The sequence below is a fragment of the Gavialis gangeticus genome, unplaced genomic scaffold (assembly GCF_001723915.1).
Source record: "Gavialis gangeticus isolate Ggan-Ray unplaced genomic scaffold, GavGan_comp1, whole genome shotgun sequence".
In the NCBI taxonomy this organism is placed as follows: Eukaryota; Metazoa; Chordata; order Crocodylia; family Gavialidae; genus Gavialis; species Gavialis gangeticus.
In genome coordinates, this window is record NW_017729020.1 from 3572391 (window position 1) to 3596849 (window position 24459).

A 24459-nucleotide genomic window follows, 5' to 3' on the forward strand; every position below is an offset into this window, starting at 1 on the left:
GGATTTAAGTGAGGATACTTCCTATCTAGTCCACATGCCTTAAGTCATTCTCAACCAGGGTGCCAAGCATCCAGGGGGGGCTAGACCCTCAAGATCTTTACAGAGGTGCTGTGGGGTGTGCAAACATGATTAACAGTATAAACCCAAATATTTCAAATAGGAACATTAGGGTTAAAAACATTCTGACCTGTTGTGGTCTTACTGAGTTCTTTGCAACAGAAGACTTGTTCAGTCATTTTTCTGTAGTCCAAAACTTGAGTAAAAACAAAGAGTGGGTGTTTTCCAAGAGGTGCTTTGAGCCTAACAAGGAGTGTCTTGATTTTAGCAAAGGATGCCTTGAGTCTAGCAAGGTTGAGAGCCATTAGTAAATAATCGAGAGTGATCATGCTTTAACAGGAACATGATAAAGCATTCTGGAAAACCATTGTTGTCCAAGGGACTTCTACCTTGGTAAGATGGTCAAGCCCACTACTTATTTAAAAATAAAGGGACATTTTTAGATGGAATAAATTACCAGAGTTGAACTGTTCCCAAGACAGAGAACATTTATTATCTCTGCAAAAATGCCAGAGGTACCTTTTAACAGAATGGGGGTATTAATGCCAGTTTTATTTACTGAAAACTAATGTAAATCTGTGTAGTGAAATAGCTTACCTAGTCTGCTTCACCTAAAGCTGCAGTTGGACTCATGGTAAGGATGTTGGTTCCTGCATTTATTCTAGCTGTAAGCTTGCAAGGCCTTCTCAAAATTTTATTGAATTTTTAATTAGGTAAATGGTTCTTTCAGAGGGGTGCTGTTACTTCTCACTGGTAGGTGAAAGATTTGTATGTATATGTGTTCATACTCTGAGATGGTAGAAACTGGACATGAAAAAAATCGCTTTAAAGCCCATGTACTGCACTTGAGTGTTTGTAACAGAACAGTTGCTCTTTTTCAAGGTTCCAAAAACAGAAAAAAAACAAAGAGCTAGCATTTTCAGAGGGGTGTGTGGAGTCTAATGAAGGGTGCCTTGATTCTAAACAGGTTGAGAACCACTAGTTTAGGTACTTGGGTTCAGTTTACAAGATGCTGTTGTTACTGGCTAAGATCATAGTGTTAGTTTTTACCCTCTAGGGTTTTTTGTATGCATTTTCTATCTACCATAAAATGACATCAACTGTCTGTTTTCCCCCAACAGCCAGCCGCAGTCTTCTGCAGCATGGATGGGTGCAAATTATGGAGTTCAACCACCTCAAGGGCAGAATGGAAGTGTGCTAACTAATCAAACTGGATATCGTATGGCAGGTTTTGAAACGCAGTGAGAGAGCAAAGGACTCTGGAACCGAACACCAGTGGCTTGAGGCTGCAAGGAGTGTCCTAAAGCCTTTGTTTACTTAAAGATTTATCAGATCAAGTCAGTGCAAATGTCAGATACAGTGTATTTATTTTAAAAAATAATTTTGAATCATGAAACTGTCATCCACATTGTTTAAAAAAAACACAGGAAAAACTAGATGCTGGATGTCTGCCAACTTTTGCCTTCTTTTCCTCCTTTGATATGTGTTTCTTAAGATCCTTGTTTGAAACACAACAAATGCAGGGATTACTGCCACTTTTAAATTGGGGCAGAAAATTGCACAATGTCAAGCTTGTTTTCCTCTGAAGTGAAGTAGCGTGCAGTTTTAGTTTGCATTCCTAATGATTTAAAATGTATTATAAGCAGTTGTACAAAAAAGCCAAAACTGTGTGGAGCCTGAAGGTTCTTTGCCATCTTCAGCCTTTGCACAAACTTGTTTTAAAAATAGCCTATTGTAAAAAGTGTCCATCACTCCACTTTTGTTATACCAAGGTTTTCAGATATAAATTATTAGTTTACATTGTTTTTGTATCTAGACATTTTTCAAACAGTTGTCTTTGCCTTATGACAGTTACTTAAATTATCATTAAATGGGAAAATGTGATGATTGGTATAGAATTTTGTGCAAAACACTCAGATGGTTCTAACTATATCACATTTGTGTTCTACGTGAGAAGGTGCCTAGAGAAATCCCTGTTGGGTTTGTTCTAAAGGATTTTTATCTTCAGTGAAACTTTGTGATGTGTACTGGGAAATGCAAAATCCTGTTATGAATATTACTAAAATGTGACAAATTCCTATGAACCAGCTTGTTTTTTATCTGTCAATTTCTACATTTACATGTATTTGATTATCATGTAAAATATTTTAGCAAATTAATATTTTGCACAAAAGTTAGCAAACTTTGTATGTTTCCTTATTTAAAGGTAGGATGCAGAGTCCTTGGACATGATTTATGCATAAGATTTAAAAAATTTGTTTTTGCATGTGAATATCAAATATACATTTTGGTAGTCTTTGAATACAAAGTCACCTGCCCTTGTTTTTAAGAAACTGTAAAAGATGCGGTTGTATGTAGAAAACAATTCAGTCTTGCTGTTTACTGTTAGTAAATTTTACTCAACTAGAGTAAGTTGACTTGATTTTTAACATGTACAATTAGAGCTGTGAAAACTGTAGCATTGTATGTGTAGGCATCAGGCATGGGGTATACGGAGTGCTCCTAGACAGCCTGAAGGACCAGCTGAGTGAAGTATTTTTAATTGTTCAGAGGCCAAAAAGAACCTTTCTATCCTACCTCTTGACCAGCCTTCAAAAAAGCAAAAAATTTCTCATGGTGTGATCTGTTATTTATTATCCCAATTCACTTTTGGCTTCCAGAGTTCTGTTGTTGTTCTTGTTGGGTTTTTGGTTTTCTTTTCTTTTTTAATTCTCTCATGGCGCTTTAATTGCAGAGGGGCAGCTCCAAGCATCAAGGGATTCAACTTTTGCTATATTGTCAGGCAACAATGTATTTCAGGGTCTTCTATAAATGTAATACTGCTGAGGAGGGTTGGGCTGGGCGGGGACAGGAGACCATGTACTGCCTTCCATTCCTCTTCCTCTTCTCCCCTTCCAAAAAAGGGGGTAGGGATGATTTTGTAAGGCTACCAGTACTGGAGGGCTGTTTGAAAATTGTGACTTGTTTTATTAGCGAATGGAAGGGGGAGATGGAGGAGAAGGCAAGCAGGCAGGCATGGAGCAAATACACTGGCCTGTACCTTCTTGTAGAAAACACCCTGTAATGTGTGACGGGCTGGAAATGTGTAGATCTTGGAAGAACTATTCTATGCAGCTGTTCTTAAAACTTGGCTTTAAAGATAGGTAAATACAAATGAATTCTTTCTACATGGAAACAGTTTTTTTCTTTTTTGCCTCCTTGTAACTTGCACACAGGGCATGTAACAAACGCAGCTTAGAAATGATGCATTCTTTCAAAATAAAGTATATCAAAACGCTTGTTTAGGTTCTATGGATTATTCTAGGTTAGGGCTCTTTGGTTACGCAAACACCTCTTTTACTTACTGGTTGATCACTTGTGCTGTATTGTATTTTGCCCAAAGAGCATTCAAATCTGAGTAGGTTCTGAAATTTAGCGCAATGCTGTATTTGAATACAGATTTTTTTTTTAAATATATATACGCATAATGTGTATTTTTACCTCTCTTTTATCTGCATGAACTTCATCTAAATCTTTAAAATGTGTTGTGATTCCTGTCATTAATGTATATGTATTACCACATGACTTGCTTTAAAAGCAAAGGGTGGGGGGTTCAGTCATTCAAAGTGGGCTAGCAGTTGCAGAGTAACCTTGTCTTGCCTTGAAATTGGCCCCATATGTAAACTGTTGGAGAAGAGCTAAGGGCTGGCCTCTCTCAAAAATGAAATGGGTGAGTAGTTAATGTACTGTGGCTATTTTCTTCTGTAGATGCAGAAGATTTGACCTTTTCTTTTGACCTGGGGCTTAGAATCCTGAAAAGCTTCGGTGGAGACGGGTCTGAAATTAGACAATTTCTTAAACAAGTGAAGGCACAATGTTATAGCTTTTCTCTTGGATAGGCCTTTGTAATGGTTTTATAAATTGCCTAATCACCTTGGGGAAGTTGCACAATGCTTCTTGTTATATTAAATATTGGTCAGTACTAAGCTTGCTGAGTGAAATAACTCTTGATGTGCTGCCTCATGAGTCTTGCACTTGGAGGTAAGGTGGATTGGAAGTGTCAGCACTGTTAACATTGTCCTTTTCCTGCTTCTCTCACATTCCAAAAGATGTAAAGCAGAATTAGCGTGAAAGGAATCAGTTCAAATGATTCTTGCTTCACTTTTGCTTCTTAGTGTGCATACCCATTAATGAAAATGACAGCTGCCTTGAAAAGGGAGGGGTAGGATTATAGAAAGGATGAAATCGGTTTTTCTAACCTGCGTTGTTTTTGTAGCACTAGCCCTCTAACATTTCATTTGGATTTGTTTTCTTCAAGATCTCCTTATGAGAGAGGGACAATTTTAACTCTGGAACTGTTGATTTTTAAGTCCGTATATTAATAACTGAACTTGCATCTTGCAGCCTCTTGTATTACCACAACATCCATTTGATCAATAAAATAAGAGAAAAGAGTTCCTTCACTGGTAGTCCTTCCTATCGCTGTTAAACAGAACTTGCTGGACCTGTTGGCCACAGTGAGATGCAGTCATTTCTCTTACTGTCACTGTGATGTTGCCGGAGTACTGCAGGAACCGGGAGCGAGTTTGTTTCCTGCTGCCTGCAAGGGAGGTCATAGGGTACTTAGCTTGCTTGTTCTTCAAGGTAGGTCTTGTTCTGTGTTGATGCGTGTTCATTATAACGATAATAATTAATATTTATTTTGATTTACATTGGGATCATCCTTCTTTTGAAATTACTTCTTGTTGGAGAAGGCCTAATGGAGCACTGTTTTCTTCCCTGGCTGGGAAGAAGTTACATCATGCAGTGCATTCAGGGGGGTGGAATACATGTCTTTGATACTTGGCAGTTCATTGACGGTCAGGCAAGGATGAGCAGCAGTCACTTTACTTTGTAAAATCGGTAACAGAGTTATTGAAACCCCTGTGAGCCTGTTGTCCTGGAGAGGGAGCGGGTATCCTTTCTCCCACTATCGATTGTCTGGTGTTCGTATTGGGCTTCTGGTCTTCCTCTGCTATGGGGTGGAGATGTATCTTGGTGCTGGCTCTGCATGGACATTCAGGGATGAAAGGCTCGATCAGCTGAAAGGTTTGCAGCACCCTTTGCCTCCACCTTAAGGAGCAGTACCTGGAGCCTGTGCCCCTGCTCTCCCAGTTTCACACTTGCTCCTTCATCCCCCTCCACACCCCCGCTCCAGCCTTCGCAGCTGCCCCTTTCGCGCCTGCGCCTCGTGCCCTGACGGTCTCGCAGTACCCCGGACTACAGCCCCCAGCAGCCCCTGCGGGTGTCACGTGCCGACACCAGCCAACGAGAGGCGCTGTTACAGCCGGGGCCCCCGGCTAGATGTAAGGAGCCATGGCGGAGGCCGCTCGCTGACTCCCCTGACGGGCCGCCCGGCTGGGACCCGAGGCCGGGCGAGGCCGCCCAGGTAAGGGCCCGCTCGGGGTGGCCGGGCCAGGGCCCCCGCTGCTTAGGAACAGGAAGTGACATCAGGGTGCTCGCAGAGGATGATGGGAAATGAGGGGAAGGGGGAGGAGGCGACCCCCAACCCGCGCCCCTCTCCCGGGCCGGGCTGGGGGAAGGGAGGCCAGCTCGGAGCGCGACGTCATCGGCGCGAGCGCCCGTGTGACGTCACCTGCCACGCTGATGTCCCTCGGGGGTAGGGGGGGCAAAGTGAGGATGGCGTTTCCTTGTCATCCATGATGTGGGGTTGACGTCACCAGCGGCCATGGGGGCGCTGACGTCATAACACGTCACAGATGGTGTGGCCGTGCTGGTAACCTCCCACTGCCCTGTGACCAAGAAGCTGTAGTGCGGGTTCTTTCATGACATCCATGTGGCCTCATTGCGTTCAGCATGTCCACAACATGTGCCATGTGCATGCCTCCACGGCACCGCTGCATGGTGAGGTCATGACGTGGCCCAGCACCAGAGTGGAGAACTTGCAGGCAATTTCACATCATCTTTGCATCATCAGGATGTCCTGGCGTTAGTCCAGCGCTTGTGTCTTTGCTCCTCGACCATCTCACGATGTCGTCACTCACCGTGACACCCAGTATCCCCAACCTTTCATCCCGTGACATTGCCCAGGGGCAGCACTCCAGTGTCTTTGCCGCGCTGTATAGTGCCGTTCTCCGGTCCATGGGAGCTATGGCTTTACTAAGGTATTTTTTGCCAAGCCAGTGCACCTCCACCAGTGCCTCACACCTGAAAGCACTGGTACAGACAGGTCAACTTTCTGGGAGCGTTTCAAGCACCATGATGTCTAACATTGCTCTGAACATTTGTTAAATGAGAGGGTCCCAGAAACATAATCCCTGTCTACCTCATTGCCTCCAGTGTTGTCGCCACAAGGAAAGCCAGAAATTCCCAACAGAGATGCATCTGTTTTGTTAGACACATGCTACAAAAATATATATTCATAGATTGCAAGGGGCTGGAAGGAACCTCGGAAGACCATTGGGTCCAGCCCCGTGCACCAGGCAGGAAAGACAACTGAGGCCAGGTGACCCCAGTGAGGTGACTGTCCAGTGAATCACCCGCCCTGGACAGCGTGATGCCAGCAGGGGCGTTACGTTACAGGGGTTGTTACCGCTTCACAATAGTGAGGAGACAGGAAGTTTTGCCTGAAGAAAGGTGGAGCCGGCTGCGGTTCCCCTGGTGTTCCAGCCACTCTGCGTCTAACAGGCTAATGCAAGTTGCTGTGCAATTGTGCAAATCGGATGCAGCTCTAAGACTCCTGCCAAAGTCGTAATGCAACAGGATTGGAAGTTGTTGGATTAAGGAAGATCTCAAAGTTGTAAATGGCTTGGATCTGCCGGTTTTTACAATTTCTACTTTTTTATTTCACTGAAAAAACACACGTGATCAGGGAAGCAAAAACACTGAGGAAACAACTGTATTCAGACACTTGAAACAAAAGGGGTTCAGCATAGCTCCATTTTTTATCTAAATCCCTTAGCAGCTACTAACTCCCATTAAAACAGCCCTTCAAATTATATGAAATCTTTATCTCCAGTTTTTCTAAAACTTGTGACTCTTGGCCCTGTCTTTGGCATGTAAATAACACGACTGTAGTGTGTCACCCAGCCTGTTAATATTTACGGTTCTGTAACTTCTCATTCCATCCCATTAGGGCACTGCCAGACAACCTGCCTTATTCCACTCTGATCCAGTCTTGAGACTCACTTTTTAATGCCTGCAAGAAATGAGTCAACAGCACACTCCTACAAATTGAAATGTACGTTCTTATTTCCTTATCTCAGGGTCCCCCTGCCTATTCTCTCTCGCTGTGACCAGCAATGCCTTGGGGCACTGTAACTGCCTGTGTGTGTGTTTTATCTTCCCACACATGCATCACTGGCAGTGCACAAATTATACAGGACAGTTCCTTAAAGCTCCTGACATAAATTGACACCCACCTTCCCTGTGGAAGGTATTACAAGCACAAGCAGAAGAAGGGGGCTCAGAGTTGAAAGGGCTTAGCTAGCTCAATTCCCCATAAAAAAAGCTGTGGCAGATTTCCCTTGTATTCTCCGAGATGGATTCTCTGACTTGGCCTTGTTATATTCTTGGGTTAGCATAGCAAAAAAGTTGTGTGTCACTTGCTACATTGCTCTCCATTGAAACAGTCGTGAAGCATGCAGCTCCCATGCCCCAAGCATCAGATGTGATGTGGTTGAAGATGATGTACAGGTCTCTTCATTCTCTTGCCCAACTGCTAGAACCCCATGTTCTTTTAAAGTCCAGCCTAACTCAGTGCTTCTGAAGACCCAGTATCTTCCAAAGATCATTCTGGGTTGCAGTAAGCACAGATTCAGATCCATTTGGTGTGGTTCTGTGCTGCTGTGAATTCTCAGAAACCTCACAATGGCGTACTACCAACTGACACAACAGAACTTCTCGATTATGACGCCTCAGTCCAAGAACTAGGCACTGGTCGCTGGTCTATGAAAGGCTCAAAGACTTGGGATCTCCCTCCCACCCCAGACACAGAAACCACATAAGGCATTAACCAAAAACGTGAGTTCACGTTAAGTCCCTTGTATGTTGCTTTCCCTCTGAAGAAAGCATCAGCATTGGTGGTGGGTGAGATTGTGGCAGGAGACAGGTGTGGGGCATACAAGCCAACTGTGTAACAGTTTTCTTTCCTGCCTGCACCTTCAGAAGGGGATTCCAGCACGCTGGAAACTCTAGTGGCAATGCCTATAGCACTCATTTAATGTCCACAGTACTTAAGGACTAATGGTGCCTCCCATCTCTCAAGATCCAGCTTCATGCACTTTATTACTACACATAAGAGCCTATAAGCTTGAAGGACAGAGTTGGCATGCAGACATTTGAAAGGGAAGTTGCAGAAGGACAGAAGAACATCTGACCCACCTACATGCTAGTGGGTATCCCTGAGATCATCTGCCCTTTATCCCAGGTTAGTAACCCCTTTTACAAAGCCAGCCTTCTGCCTTGCAGAGCTGTGCACAGCTGCTGGCCACTGTCTTCTGCACTCTGTGTTCTCCTGTTTCCTCTTCCATAGCAATAGCCTTTCAGTTTTTTTTTCCTGGCTCTCATACCCACCTATTCTCTTCTGATAATCAGCAAGGACTGGATCACCTCCCAAGGTCACAGTACCTCATCCAGAAGGATCCCGAAACCATTTTGCCCTCAACCACATCCTGTGGGCCTCAGGCAGAGCTGTTGCTATCCAGCTTTGTGTATAGAGATAAGAGTCCAGGCACTTGCATGGTAAGGGAGGCTGCTGTCAGGGTGGGAAGTAAGCAGGCAGTGAAGTGTGGACTGTGCACGGCTCACTGCAGTCATCTTAGAGGAGCTGTTGGTGCTTGGAGCACTATCCAGTCTTGCTGCCCAGAGGCCAAAGAACCTGAGCCTTGCAGCCCTTTCACCATCAAATAGTCTGACTTGATTCTCCTTTGACTCCAGTTTACACAGATATGGATGGACTGATTTGCCTTCTGACAATGCCGTGGGAAGGCTGTCTGTCTTTAGCCAACCTGTTTGTGGGTTAGGATCCAGAGTTTTGCTGTGCTGAGCAGTTTGGAGTTTTGGCCTTCTCTGCATGCACAAGTCATGCTGCTGAAGTGCACAGTTAAATCAACTCAGACACCTTTCACACTCTGTTGGGTGACAGGAATATGCCATTGGTACAGCTTGTGCCCTTAGAGAGTGGATATTTAGAGCCCTTTCCAAAGGGCAGCTGCTCTTACATGCAGAACATAAGCAGTTAGATGTGCAAGGCACAACTGAACTGATATAAGTGCCTCTACCGGTATCACTGCAGTGGTAAAAACTCACATTTCTAACCAAAGTAGCAGACTAGCATCTATCAGCCAACCCTCAGTGGGGGCATGGGAAGGTGGCGAATAGCATGGGGATCACTAAATTGTGCTTTCTGCTGCATGAATAAATCTGGCTGATGCTGCAGAGACTGAATATGATGGCACAAGAGGGTGCACGTATGTGTTGTCTCCCCTTGGGCTGCTCATCATCTCATTGCTACCTGTGTTCCTCCAGCTATGGATGCCCTTGGACCTGTCAGCTGCCAATGTTTTAACAGATCTCCATGGCTGCCTAAGGGGTTTAGACACCCTCCTTTCAATACAATTTAAGGAATCAAGCATCCAAATCACCTGCTCACTTTGAAATCCCCCCTGTGCCAGCCCGCTCTCAAGAGTAGTTGGCATGCCATAAATGCTGGCAGCTGCTGAATGCCAGTGCCCACATGCACACATCTGGAGCCTCTCAGTTGTGTGGAAAGAGGGCCTGAAAAAATGGTTTCAGGTGGGGATGCATACATGATCCAAAGTGACTGCATACAGAGGGCCTGTTCCTCTGGTTTTGGATGTGATCTCGGTCTCTGACTCAGCCCCATGTCCTTCCCCACCCCACGACCCCATTTCCCCTCCTACCTGCTGCATGCTTTGTGTCTGTTGTGAGCAGTGGAGGGCAGGGATGGTCTCTTGTGATGCAGTTGTGCAGCCCACAGCCCTATGTGGCATGAACTCCATCAGGCTCTGAGTGCCACTGCAGCTCAAATTAAACAACTAGCTAAGCATTGCATCCATGAACTCAGGGCTTGTCTAAGCTATGGAGCTGCTGCTGTCTCTGCGTTGGCAGAATTCAGGCATATGTCACCTCCCCTGTTGTGTGGGCAGAGCTGCATGCATCCTGGCAGGTTTTGCCAGCTTCACCAGCCAGGGTAAGTGATTTGTTCATGCCCTTGGCCAACACAGTTCTTCCCGCAGTGCTCTGTAGCAGAGACCAGACACTACTCAGATTTACTTCTTGGCTTCTCTGATGTTCTAGGCCTCCGGCAGAATGGAACCGAGCTCTGTGAGGACGAAAGTCCCTGCTTTCTTATCTGATTTGGGGAAGGCGACGCTGAGGGGGATAAGGAAATGCCCTCGTTGCGGCACATATAATGGCACACGTGGGCTGAGCTGCAAGAACAAGAACTGTGGAACTATCTTCCGCTATGGCGCTCGCAAGCAGCCTGGTGCTGATGCTGTGAAGATCATCACTGGCTCAGACCTGCAGGTCTACTCGGTCCGGCAGAGGGACAGGGGCCCAGATTACCGGTGCTTTGTGGAGCTGGGGGTTTCCGAGACCACCATCCAGACTGTGGATGGGACCATCATCACCCAGCTCAGCTCTGGGCGCTGCTATGTCCCCTCGTGCTTGAAAGCAGCCACACAAGGTGTGGTGGAGAACCAGTGCCAGCATATCAAATTGGCTGTGAACTGCCAAACAGAGGCCACGCCTCTGACTTTGAAAAGCTCTGTCCTGAACTCTATGCAGGCCTCCCCTGAAACAAAGCAGACCATCTGGCAGCTGGCCACCGAGCCCACGGGCCCCCTTGTGCAGAGGATCACCAAGAACGTGCTGGTGGTCAAGTGCAAGGCCAGCCAGAAGCACAGCCTGGGGTACCTGCATGCCTCCTTTGCTCAGAAGATGAGCAGTAAGAACATGGCCGAGCACCGGTTTCTCTGCTCCTGCCAGCCCCTGAAGTCCAGCAAGGCCAGCACAGCCAAGGAGACAGCTACCCAGCGATGCATCCACTTTTTTGCCTGCATCTCTGCTTTTGCCAGTGACGAGGCATTGGCTCAGGAGTTCTCGGATTTCCTCAGTTATGACGCAGGCGGTAGGTTGGGGCTAGTGCAAAGCCACCTCTGACAGCTGGGTATGAGCAAGGGAGAGGGGAGAACTTGGGGTGGGCAGGGTTTGGACAGAAAAGGTGGTCTCTGCTGCAGGGTCGGGGGGTGTCTTGGACTCTCCATTTGCCATCACCACTTGATACAGAGAGATTTCATTCCCAGCTTATGAAGCAAATGTGATCCATAGATCACCATCCTGGGAGTGCCTCCCTTCCTTCCCAAGTCCCCACCAGGGCTTTGTTATCCATGCTTTCTCTGTGTAAATGTATTACTGCAGGGAGAACCTTAGCATCCTTGCACTTTTACAGAGACTTTATGTGAGTGATATATCAGCCATCCAGCAAAGCAGTTGATGGCTGCAGCTTTGTTTCATTCCTTCCAGGGGAATGTGAGAATAAAACCAAGGCCCTGGGAGTGGGAAAAAGACAGGGACTTTGCAGCTAAAAGTCTGTCCAAAGGGTGGAGGATGTATGACTGGGCTTTGAAGATGTTCTGTGGGAGAAGAGATTTGTGCCCATTTATCATTTATGCAGTTGTGTCTGCAGTCAAGGGCATTTCCATTTGAGGAACTTCACCCACATAAGGTGCCCTCCTGAGTTCATTCAGACACCTCACAAGAACAGCACATCCATGACTGTTGTAGGAGCAGAGCCATAAAGTTGTGCAAACTTAGGACTACATTATGATGGATTCAGAGACTTTTTACTTTTTCCTCTCTGCTTTTCCCAGGTCTGAAAGGAATTATAGTGCCCCAGTTAGTTTGCCAGCCTGAATCAACTGTGCAATCTGGCGAGTCAGCTGCTTCCAAACCAAAGAAAAGGAAAAAAGATGATGCTTCTGGTGAGTGACCCTGTCTGTTTTTTAACAGTGGCTTCAGAGAGAGTCATTTGAATGCCTGCTCTCTACAAGTTCATAGCATCTGACAACATAAGCTGTTGTTTACAAAAGCTTATGCTTCTCTGAAAAAAATTAACTTATAAGGTGAAACTCAACCCTGCCTTCTGTCTGTACAGTAAGTTATGTAGGTATAGAGTCTCATTATGAATCTTTTAAAGAAATTTTTAGATAACGCTAAGCTGGGAATGCTGCACTAAAGAAGAGAACTTTGTTATATGGGAAGGCTTAGACAGGAACATTAGAATTGCTCTGAAATTTAACCATGGGAGGGGCAAAGTGACAAACTTAAATACCGGTAACAAAGACTTTGCCTATAAAGTGGAGGCATGTTGATCGGCAGTCCCATATGTCAGGGCTTTTGCTGGTCCTCTGTGGGATCCTATGAGAGACAAGTCTAAGGGAAAATGGATTCAAGAGTGTAAGTTCTTCCTTAAACCTGTAATACTTTGGGTCTTCCAACTTTAATATCTGGAAAGATATGGGAATATATTATCAAAGAATCTGTTCCTAACCTCTTGACCAGAGGTGAACAAGCCAGAAATAGTGGCTCAGTGATATGGTTGCTGTCTTGCAAGAGAGCAGGTCCTGGGTTCTAAGCCTGTACACCTGCTCCAAATGGTGCTTCTGCATTTTGCATTTAAGGGTCATTTGGAAAGACAGCAGTGTGATCAGATCCAGAACACATACGGTTGGACTAAGTGTCCTCCTGAGGTCCCTTCCAGCCATATGTTTCTATGGTTCCATAAACTGTGAAGGGATTTGGAGGTGGAAGATACCATCTGTAAGATCCTCTCTTCACACCAGCATGGCCCTTGTATTAGCAGTGCCCAAGGCACGAGTTGGTAGAGATGGGAAATGCCTCAGATTCCCACTCCCACCACTGGGAGAAGACCTCTCCGTCATGGTGTTTGGCACTCAGAAGCTACCCATCTAGATCTTACAGGTCATGGGCAGCACACTGTCACTGTGGCTTGCAAACTAAAGCGCTCTCCAATTGAACTTAAGGTACACAAGTAGGCAGTCCGCTTCTGGCCCAGGATGCCACCAACAGCAACCTGAGGAAAACTGGATTGAAAAAGCCAGCAGTGGCCTCCTCACTCAAAAGGCAAGGTAAGCACCGTCTCCCACAGTCCTTCATTCGGCAGCTGAAATACCAACATACCTACAAATGCTGCTGGCAAAGAGCTGGCTAATGTAAGCTAACATTGCACCATGGAATTGGCAGAGCTTTGCTGACAGTTTGGCTCTAGTAATTTATATTACTAGAATATAAACACCTGGAAGGAATATTTTGGCCCTGAATTTCCTCTTTCACCATTATAACTCCCTTGACCTCAGTGGAATCACTCCAGGTAGGCACTGGAGTAAGTGAGATGAAAATCAGATTCTTCTGCTCTCTCATCTCCCCTGTGGTAAGCAGTGGTCCTATGCTATACCTCTGTGACATATCCTACCAGCTGAGTAAACTGTAGCCCCAGACAGCAGTGTCCATCTGGCAGCTGGTGTTGACCTACTCCTTTTTTTGGCTGTTGCATGGATTTTTTTTCCTTCTCATGCCAAGTCAAAAAAATCAAGACTCTGCTGTGGATAGTCTTTATAAGTAAATACAAATTTATTTCATAGGGAAATGAAGTAAAGTTACAAGTAAAAGTAGCAGCCAAGTCAAAAAAAGCATGGGACTACTAAATTCTGGTCCTCAACTGTCTCCCCTGTCCATGTGTACAAGCAGCCCCAGTAGTGGTAGAGCTGGGTCATACAAAAATATGTATGAGGTGATCCCTTGCTAGAAGCTGTGCATAGTTGTATTTGATAACCACACAGAGACAAATTTTCAGTCGGAGAGATAAGTCAGTTCTGTCATTTCTCCTTCTAACATCTGGGAGGTGTGATTCTCCTCTCTCGTGCTTCTGACCTGTACTGGGTAAAACCCCACCAGTATAACACCCATGTCTGGCACGTGCCCAGTGGTGCACACCAGCAGCAATGGCACAAACTCAAATAGCCCTCAGCTTTCTTAGGGTTGTTTATACATGGGTATATTTTCAGAACTATTCATTTCTGTCTGGTATTAGGACTGCTTATTTATATTTTGGAGTATCTATATATACATATGATTTTATTCTGGTGATGCCTTAAGTTTTAAGGCTCCATCTAGTTTCCCTTTAAGTCTGTAAGGGCCGTTCTCTGATATTGGGGTCAGACTTTTTGTAAACGCTTCTATATTCCTACTCTGTTTTCTTGAACGCCTGCTATATTCCTGCTCTGTTTCCTTATTCACCTGCGACTCATGGTGATATGCTGTGGTTTGGTAGAATTGTCTTAATGTCCTTTGTTTATTTGGAAAAAGCTGAAGTCAGAACTAATTATATTTTTGTATGAAGTAATTTTGAAGTAGGAAGAATAATCTTGCCAAAATTATCTTGGCCCTTTTGTCTCTTTTGTCCCCCTGCTCTTGTGTTATTCTGTAATCTCACCCTGTTGCAGTTCAGTGGGATTACTAGCAGATGTGAGTTTCCTACGCTTTCAGTAAAGAGTCATCGTTCATGGGATGGACGCGATCACTTGATTTATGATAACACTACATAGCAACTGAGGGCAAAGAGCACCAGAACTGACTGAAATTACAGGGCAGGGGGGCTTTAGGCAAAATATTATCAGTAGCCCCAATCCTGCAGACTTGCCTGCATGCCTATCTTTAGGCACTCAGTCTAGTCACTGCCTTCATTCAGACTTTTCACACCGTGGAAAGTCTGCAGGATTGAACCCTGACAATTATTTCAGGTTAAAGTTTCATATGAAAGTTGCTTCATGGTATAAAGGCCCTGATTTTTTTCTCCACTGGATTTTTTTCTCCGCTGTGGTGCTGAGTACCCAAGGAGTAGGGGGTGCTCAGGCCCAACATTGCTGGTAGCTGTGTTTGAAGGGCAACACGTGTTTGACTCTGCATGCCAGTTCTTAAAGCCCCATGAATCTCAAACCTTCTCTAGAAAGTTGAATCGTAGAAGCCAGCCAAGAATAAGGTCTAATCTGTCACAGCAGAAATACTGCTGTTGTGGTTTCCCCTCTAAACTTCTCTTTCTGTTATCTCAGGAAAGGCAATCAAATCAAGGACTTGGAATGCTGGACATACTTTTTTCATATACACATGCAGAAAAGCTGCTAATAGGAACTCACCATGTTTGTGGCTCGAATAACTTTGTCTTTCTATTTGGGAGCTGCATCTTGGACATGAAGAATGCTTGTGTTTCAAGTGCAGTTTTAATCAAGGCTTTCTTTTTTCTTTTAGCCTGTAATCAGTTGCTTGATGAATCACAGGTGTCCTTGTCCTTCCAAGAATGGCTGGCCAGTGTCACTGAACGCATCCATCAAACCATGCATTACCAGTTTGATGGTAAGTGCTGTTGTTCTGTAGCTGCCCCACAGAGCTTTTAACCTTGCTGCATTTGCTGCCACTTCATTCCTAAAGCAACAATGAGAGTTAAGTGGTTTAAGGTTTAGCCAGCTTGAATAATCTGCAGGGCAAAGGGAGGCCAACACTTGCCATAGATGGGGCAGGTGTTTCTTTGCATTCATATGCCTCCTTCAGTCTCCTTTTATCCAAGGTAAACATACCTAGTCCTCTCAACCTTTTTCCATGCAACTTGCTATCCAGTATCATCTCTCTCCCTTGCCTTTTGGATTCTCTCCAGTTTTTTTGCTTCCTTCTTAAAATTCAGTGCTTAGAACTGGACACAATGCTCCAATGGAGGCATGATCAGCACTGAGGGCTGTACTACTATCTCCTCCTGTATCTTATGTCCAATACATCTGCTAACCCAGTCCAGCATTGGGTTTGGGTTCTTTGCAACATCAGAGCATTGTTGACTCGAATGGCAGGAGGGATCTTGTCCATGTCATTCACATTGTTATTAAACAGTACCTGATCCAGAACAGGGTCCTATAGGACCTCAAATGAGCCCCCTTGCCACTGGTCATAGTTACCTTATTGCAGGTATTCAGCCAATTATGAACCCACCTGCTAGTGGTTCTGTCTGTCTCATATTTGTCCAGTTTACTTATGAGAGTGTCATGTGGGACTGTCCAGTTATACTCTGCCCACTGTATTCCCTTCTGCTGAAGTCAATGGACTACCTGTTTTTGTGTCAACTGAGATTCTGGCCTCACATGTACATAAGGAAAACACAGAATCCCACCTCCCATGTAAGTGTGATTGTTGCTTAGAAGAACATGGCTATTTATTCAACCGCAACACTATGCAGCCATTACAGAAAGCACCACAGCCCATAGAAACTGCAGGGGAAAAACTTGGTTAAGCAAAGTGTAACTGGCCCAAAGCAATTACAAATGTAATGCCCACCTTAAGGCTAGAGGGAGACACTGGTTTGGTCCTGGCTCAGTGTATAATATTGCCAATGCATTACACACATCAATGGGCAAGGTCTCCTTCTCCTGTTCAGACTCAATCCTTTGTAGGTTGAGAGACATGAGATCATAAAAGGAAAGCAAATGAGATTTCCCTTGCCAGTGGAACTAATATGCTCTAATGGAAGCACTCAAAATAGCAGGTGGTACATCTCCTATCCTATTGCATTCATCCCCCCATCCCTTTCTCTAATTCAGTCCTTCTTGATTTTCTGTGCAGGCAAACCAGAGCCTTTGGTATTCCACATACCTCAGTCTTTCTTCGACGCCTTGCAGCAGAGGATTTCAATAGGGAGCACAAAGAAGAGGCTGCCTAACTCAACTACAGGTACAAGATGTTACAAGGTGGCTGCACACAACATATCACAGTTAATTTTTTGTCTCTGGAAAAATCTCATTTTGTGGCCATGCTCTGAGAGCATGAGGCATAGCTGCCTTTGATGAGTTGAGGGCTTTGTCGTTAACTGTGCTCCAATGTACAGTGCCTCCTTGTCTGTTACAATATAAAGGAGCATTCAGTAACTTGGATAGCAGAGTCTTTCCCAACCAGGTCATCACTTTGGATCTGTTTCAGGTGAGCAACAAATACAAGTCACCATAGGAGTGTTTGGCCTATGTGAAAATAGCTGTTTACACAGCTCAGTAATGCTTACAGGTCTGTTCACATCATTACAGTGGATATGTCCAGTGATAGCTTCACAGTCTTTATAGAGAGGCTGAGGTCTGAATAGAAGACTGCCACTACTTTTGATGTACCTGAGTTGGAAATAAATTGTCACTAGAATGACTATTCTCTTTCATTTTGGCTTGAATCATGTAATAACGGGAAATTGTGGCTATTTTGAGAGCCATTCTGACTTATTAAACAGCATAACATATACGTTACCAGCAATCTTGGATGCTCTTATTGATGCTCTTCAGTTTCACGCTAGGGTGTAAAGAAAATGGAAAAATGAATTCCCCCATAAAAATGTGTCCGTGCAGGGCATTTTTTCATAGTTAACTTTTCCATGCAATTAGGCCCTAAGTCACATACCTGCCTCTTGACTACTTGAAGTGTATGAGAGGAAGCCATGTCTCATACTGGCTGGACTCCAAGGAAGGACTTGCACTGCTATTGATAGCTCTTATGAGAGCTTGCTGATGTAAGATAACCCCTCATGTTTCCACTGACTCGATAATAGTGGTATATACTAATGATGACTAGGGGTGTGATGAGGTGGGGTTTACATTTGCAAAGTATTTTGGCATCTTAAAAATGAAGCATTGCAAAGTGCAAATTGTTCTGTAGTAGCACATACTGGGCTTGTCTACACATGCAGTTAATGCAAAGCAATAAATTCTGGTGCATATCATGCCATAGTTTATTGCTTCCAGGCACCATGTTTACATGTGTGTCCGAGACTGCAGCTTGTTGAGCCAGGTTGGAGCAACTCTGGCTGGCAGAGGGCCTGGACAGTCAGGCTGCCAGCCTGAGGATGCTCCAACCTGGCTCAGCCACAAGTGTGGCACAAGTGTGCTTCCTTATGGGGCTAGCTGGTAGGCAGCCCCCTCACTGAAGCACCCTCACGCCCCAGACAGCTCTGTCAGCATCTATGTGTGCATTGCTGCACGGTAAAGAACACCATAGGATAGTACTTGTATTTACAAGTACTAACGTGTGGTAAAGTTAATCAGTTTACTGTGGCCTAATAGAGCTGTATGTGTAGACAAGCTATTGGTACCGCACCACTTGTCTCAGCAGAAGACTTATAAATATTTTACAACATGTTCTTGATTTTCTAGTAATGAGTGCATTGCTTTTTTATTGTCCTTTCCTATCATGGCAGCTCGAGTGTGTGATTTTTATTGTCTGGCCTCACAGATGAGGTTCCTTAATATTAAGCAGCAGGAATATGCTTTAGGAATGGTTAGGACAGGAATGGCAAAATGTGGGTTGTTCCTATATCCAGGCTTGGAACCACTCAGCAGATCCCTGTGTTTTTCCTCTCTGGCTGGCAGGGTATTTTTTCATTCTAAGCTTATCAATATCTCATAAGAAAAGCTGCTGGGGATTTCTTGCACTTTGTTTAAAGTCAGTTCCTTCAAGGAACAAAATCTAAGGTGAATGGACATAGCTTTAGGGCAGCCCTTTGAGCTGCAACATGGTAACATCACAGAGGAGTAAGCTTGAGGTACTGATTGAATGAGAGATTTGCCAGGGAGTTATGCTGAGCTCAAGGCTGCCTTTCTTAGAGCTCTTGGAAAGCAGTTTTCACCAAATGTGAAAAGCCCAAGAATTAACATTGTGATTTAAAGTTCATTTCACTAGGACAAAGAGCTGCACTGTTGCAAAACAATTTTTTAAAGTTGCGGTTTTTACCACCTGTGGTCTTGCTTCTCCAGGTCTTTGCATTAACTTTGAGCGATACTTCCACTTTTTCCTGGAATATTTCTCTATAGGCTGTAGCAAAGCCCTGCTTGTTCTGTAATAGTTGGCTTTCTTGTTCACAGCTTTTGTCCGGAAAGATGCCCTGCCTCTGGGTACCTTCTCCAAGTACACCTGGCACATCACCAACATCTTGCAGGTCAAACAAATATTTGACACACCTGAGGTAAGGCATTTTATTCTTGTGGTTCCTTTCATAAAGGCCAAGTCTGGAACAAGTTCTGTTAACCTAAACTGCAGAGAAGAGAGCACCCACATGTGGGTAAGCAAGAATGTTGGAGTTCAGTTGGGCTGCTCACAAATATGGGCTAATTTCAGAATGACTGAGCTGAAGAGTCTCACCAATATTGTCAGCCAAACCTGCCTTCTTGCTGCCTTATGCAGCAGTAGTTCTCAGACTGAAACTCTAAGTGATGACCTTAGCTCTAGGAGCCCACCCATCAGCAAGGACTGTGCTCAGGACCAGCTGATGCCTCCCACTGCTTTCATTAAAGGCTGGGAAAAAAGGGGAATCAACTCTTGACACTAGACTGAGATACCCCAGTTCTGAGCTGCAGGGGCACATACTTGGTACCAAGTTTCTTTGAGCCCTGTGATACTTACTTTCCTAATGGCCTGGCTTCTGAAGTAGGATCAGATGCTTAAGCCTAGTGCTAAGCCTAGTGGCTAGCCTAGTGGCTAGGGCACTGTCTTGTGAGGCTTGTGGATTTTATGCCTTTAGAGTCAGGACTTTTCTCTTTCCCCACCTTCTGTGGGACCACACTGACTATCCCTTCCAGCACTTGCCCAGCAGTTAGGTTCTGGGGCTGATCACATTTGTACAACTGGAGAGGAGTCGCTGCTCACAGCTCAGGCAGGAGGGCAAGAGGCTTTTCTTTTTCCATTAAGCAGCTGTGGGCAAAAGAAGATCTCTCAGCAGCTGTTGGCACTTCTGGGACAAAGATACAGGGCTGCTCTGGTGGGAGACAGAGGACCATGCCAGAGTTGCCTCCTGTGACAGTGGAACCACATCGCTGCTACCAAGGCAGGTCTCAGCAGGGGTCCTTTCTTTGGGGACCCTTGGAAGTGCAATTTCCTGCCAGTACAGTGGCCAAGTGCTAGAACATTTGGGTGAGGGGGCGGCCCTGCTGCCTGCCTCTTGTTCTGGTGGCACCGGCATGGACTAGAGCCCAGGTTAAAGCGCTGTCTTTTGTCGCATGTATCCAGGCCTGGTGGGAGGCTTCTTCTCTGGTGCCCCATCACTTGCCTGAGGCAATAAGCAGCATGACTTCAGTTCCCTTCTTTTCTGCCACTTGGGGGCAAAGAGGTGACTCTTGGAGCTAAAAGGTACAAAGAAGCATTGTAATATTTAGGTCAGAGCCAGAGCAGCCTTCTGGCTCTAGAGAGCCTCTCAGCAACATGAAGAGCTGCCTTTGCTGGCAGGGGTCTACACCAGGCTTGAACCTGCTGGGAATAGGATATTAGGCTGCACCACAGTCACCAGGTCAACAGGCATGTGCTTGGGACAGCTTTCACTGGAGCTCCCTTATACTGGGCATACTGTGCTGTCCAAGCAGCAAGGCTGAAAGGGGCAGAGAGAAAAGGGCTGACTCTGAGTGTGGACTGTGGGGCTGGTAAGGCTGTGAGTTCTCGTCCCAGGGCAGCTGGGTGTATGAAGCTATATTTTTTGATGGTGGGTAATGACATTTTCCTTTCAGGGGCTGGCAGCTTGGCTACAAGAGGCACACCGGAGACAGAAACCTTCAGGTCTTGCTTGTAGTCTGGTGGTGAGAACACTTGTTGCTGGAGGCAGGGGCTGTGGATTTGAGTCCCGGAAGGCTGGAGTCCTCTGGTCCTTTGGTGCCTGCCTAGCAGGTGGGGTCCTGAGGTGAGCTGTGATTGCACAGCCAGAGGGAAATTGGGCTCACAGTCCAATTTGAAAATTGAGGCAAAGGTTTTTTTCTGAGTCCTCCATTGAAAAAAAGTAGCAAAACCCCTTGCCTGGTGATTCGAACTTCAAATTAGACTGCAAACCCAATAAGAGATGGGGAGCAGAGGACTCCAGTCTTCGGACACTAAAACCCACAGCCCCTGCCTTCAGCAGTAGTGTTCTCACCACCAGACTACAAGTGAGACCTAAAGGTTTCTGTCTCCAGCGTGCCTCTTGCAGCCAAGCTGCCAGCCTCTGAATGGAAAGGGTCGTTACCACACCATCAAAACACAGCCTCACACACCCAGCTGTCCTGGGACTAGGGCTCACAGCCTGCACCTTTCTCTTTGCCTCCTGCAGCCTTGATGTTTGGACAACACAGCATGCCCACTACAAGGGGAGCTCTAGTGAGACTGCACTTGAATGCCTATACTGTGGCCTAGTGGCATCAGTATATTATGGTAAGGTTAAACCTCGCTTGTTTGAGCCCTGCGTGAGGTGGTCGCCTGTGAAGCAGCGCTCTCCTGACAAAACAGCTTTGCTCTCTTGTAGGTGTGGAGTTTCTCTTATGCTCCTCATCCATGAGCTATGTCCTGGATGCTCATTACAGTGGGTCACCAGTCCCACATATTTGGCTCCCTTTGACTAATCTGTGAAGGGAACTGTATTCGGTGTCTGACCTGGAAGTGGATTGCTGTGTCTCCTTGCACTGTGATGCAGGCTGGAAGACTGTTTGTGCTCACTATCAGCTGTGTTTGTTTCTTTGCTGAGATGCCCTTGGAAATCACACGCAGCTTCATCCAGAACCGGGATGGGACCTACGAGCTGTTCAAGTGTCCCAAAGTGGAAGTGGAGAGCATAGCAGAGACTTATGGACGTCTGGAGAAGCAGCCTATTATCCGGCCCTTGGAACTCAAGACCTTCCTCAAAGTTGGTAGGTGTCTCATGGGTAAGATCCAACTCAGGAACTGGCCTCTCTGAGTTGTCAGCTTGAGTTTGCAGGTATAGAGTTAGGATGCAAGTGTTCTAGTAATTTCTGGGCAAAACTCTAAGCTGTAGCCAGTGTATAGTGCCACTTAGACAACAGGGTGTTTGATACACAATGAGACAGATCTGCTTCAATGGTGTCTCCTTCTGCATCCCCTCCTCTTCCAGGCAATACATCACCTGACCAGAAGGAACCAACCCCCTTCATTATTGAGTGGATACCTGACATCTTGCCACAGTCCAAGATTGGCGAGCTAAGAATCAAGTTTGAATATGGCCACCACAGGAATGGACACACCACAGAATATCAGGAGCAGCGCCCTTCACTGGAGCAGACGCTGGAGCTGACCCCTTTGACTACCATAACCTTTCCATGAAATTAAGGCCCATTCCCACTCACAGCTAAATTTGCACAGCCCTGCTTTACTGTCTGCAGGGCTCTTTACTGAACTGCTTTGTAAAGGTGAGGCTTTTTGACTAAGTAGCCATGGGGCCTACACTAGAAAACAGACCCCCTACCCTGGCCTTGCTCCCTTCATAAATAGCATTTGGTGCTGCTCTATAGTCTTCACTTGAATGGTGCTGTACTCTGCTGGGGGTGTGAACACATCTTTCTGCATTTCCCTGGGACTTGTACACGTTCAAACCCCTGTAGTTTCTCTCACTCCCCTTTGCAGAATAGAAGCATCTGCTGCTGAGTGGAGACAGTGCTCTCCAGTACCACAGCAAGGTGCAGATACTGGTAACTATCCTGTGAACTATTGTGGCATAGACTGGTTCTACCAGGTTTTAAGATGCTTTTTTTTTTGTTTAAAATAAAGCACATGAGAAAATGCAGTTGCTGATTTCAAACCAGCCTTCTGAGAGGAAGAAGAGGAACCGCTTTGAGTTAAACCATTCATGTACTCACCTTCTAGCAATGAGGAGAGGGAGTCACAGGGTCTTTAGCAGTCAAACTTTCACCTTCACACGCTGTTCAGCATTGTTGCTGAAGCTCCTCTCTTTAGTCTTGAGATCTGATCCAGAGGCTAAGTCTTTCCGTTGTCTTCAGTGGCATGTAGAGGAAACCCTTTACAGATCTGTCTCATTTCTTTTCAGCAATGTTTCTCATGCAGGTAGACCAACAGTGCCAGGGTTTAGCCAAACATAAACAGAAGGATTGTATGGATCAGATAGCCAGAAAAGGAAGAACGCACCTACCTACCTAAACCTACAGAAACCCACTAGGGAATTGAGTCCAAGTGGCACTACAGTCCTGGTCTATGTAAAGCAGTAGTGAATATGTTCACAATGAAGAGACGCAATGGGATGCTGCTCTCCAGGTTACTAGTCAGAGAAGACTAGCTGGAGCAGTAGGAGTCTTCTTGCAAAGTTTTCTTGAGAAAGCTTGGGCGCCTGGCTTTGGTCTTAAGAGCTGGAGCAAGATTCCAGCATCTAGGTTCAAAATTTGCGGGCAACCCTCTTGCGAAGTGAGGTGCCATAGATGGACATCTATTAGCTAAAAAATTTAGAATGAGATTCCAGGAACAAACTGATTTACCTTTTAACTCCACAGGGGGGCAGCACAGGTCAGGGCTGATGTGCATCCTAAAAGAAGATGTCTGCACAAAGAGCAAATCACTTTTTAAAACTGCAGTTAGAAGAGTAATCTTCTGCATTATCCCCTGAACACACAGCAAGTCTGGAGAAAGGATCCTGGACCCCTGCAGGCCCTAGACTAGTGCTTACTGTCTAAGCCCTAGATAGTAGCACTTAGCATTTATAATGTTCATACAGGACTCAGGAAACAGATCAAAATTCTAGAGTTCTCTCAACCCTTTCCCTCCTGGGGAGGGAATTTTAAGCAGGGGTTCTTTGCATTTTTTGTAAGTGTTCCCCAATCGTGCATGCAGTGGGTGAAGTAAGCTCAGCAGGACAGCACCTATAGTTTCCCATTGTGTTCACCTTTTTCCTTCTGTCTATGCACTCTTGAGTCCTACTAGACAGACAAAATCCATGCTCTGATCACTCAAGAACAATTAGGTATGAATGGATAGATGGCTCCACCCCTCTGCCTGATTCTGGGGGGCACAGCTGTTTCTGACTGCCCAGAAAGCTGGCTGCTGGTGAGTTCTTTGGCTTTCAGATGATCACCGCATCATTAGATATGTTTCACTAGAGCCTTGACACTGTAGAGGGAGTTTGGGCAACGTTAACTTATGCACATGCACACAGTTTCCTGGGAGTTAAAATGGTATTGTTGCTTTATCCAAGTCTGGAAAGAAGGAGAGACAGGTAAATAGCTGCCCTGGGAGTTACCTGGCAGGTCCCCAGTCCAAGAAGAGGCATCCATCTTTTACAGAGCAGCTTTATAGATGAATAAGACCTCATGAAGTTCCCAGGATCTACATCTCAGTGCTCCACAGTGCAGTTTGAGACAATGGATCAGACAACACAATTGCTACAGAGGCCCTGACCAGCAAAGTCACATGGTATGAAGAGGCACCAAGCCAAGTGTCCAGGCACATTAACTTAGTTTCTGGAACTGAATATTGCTTTAATGTGGGAAGGGCAGGCCCTAGTAACCAGGAATTTAGCTAGTGTGCTTCATAGTCTGCACAGCAAGATCTCTT

At 45.5% G+C, this 24459-nt stretch overlaps 2 protein-coding genes across 4 annotated transcripts in view; both read left to right on the forward strand.

The window, feature by feature from the left end:
• The window catches only part of TIA1 (TIA1 cytotoxic granule associated RNA binding protein), a 27750-nt gene extending 24414 nt beyond the window's left edge, over window positions 1-3336 (forward strand). For both annotated transcript variants that reach the window (XM_019514357.1, XM_019514358.1), the window contains one exon: window positions 1179-3336. In XM_019514357.1, coding sequence (XP_019369902.1) covers window positions 1179-1302 — 124 coding nt within the window. In that variant the 3' untranslated portion in view covers window positions 1303-3336. The remainder of the gene's footprint in view (window positions 1-1178) is intronic.
• Window positions 3337-5332: 1996 nt separating this feature from the next.
• Window positions 5333-22680, forward strand: CUNH2orf42 (chromosome unknown C2orf42 homolog). 2 transcript variants are annotated; one of them, XM_019514360.1, is made up of 10 exons: window positions 5333-5464; window positions 7172-7276; window positions 10357-11191; window positions 11934-12044; window positions 13107-13211; window positions 15388-15492; window positions 16744-16851; window positions 19017-19117; window positions 21632-21794; window positions 22016-22680. In XM_019514360.1, the coding sequence occupies exons 3-10, from the start codon at window positions 10369-10371 to the stop codon at window positions 22222-22224; spliced, it is 1725 nt and encodes a 574-aa protein (XP_019369905.1). In that variant the 5' UTR covers window positions 5333-5464; window positions 7172-7276; window positions 10357-10368; the 3' UTR covers window positions 22225-22680. The 2 variants fall into 2 exon arrangements, with proteins under 2 accessions (XP_019369905.1, XP_019369904.1); XM_019514359.1 differs by lacking the exon at window positions 7172-7276.
• The last annotated feature ends 1779 nt before the right edge of the window (window positions 22681-24459 follow it).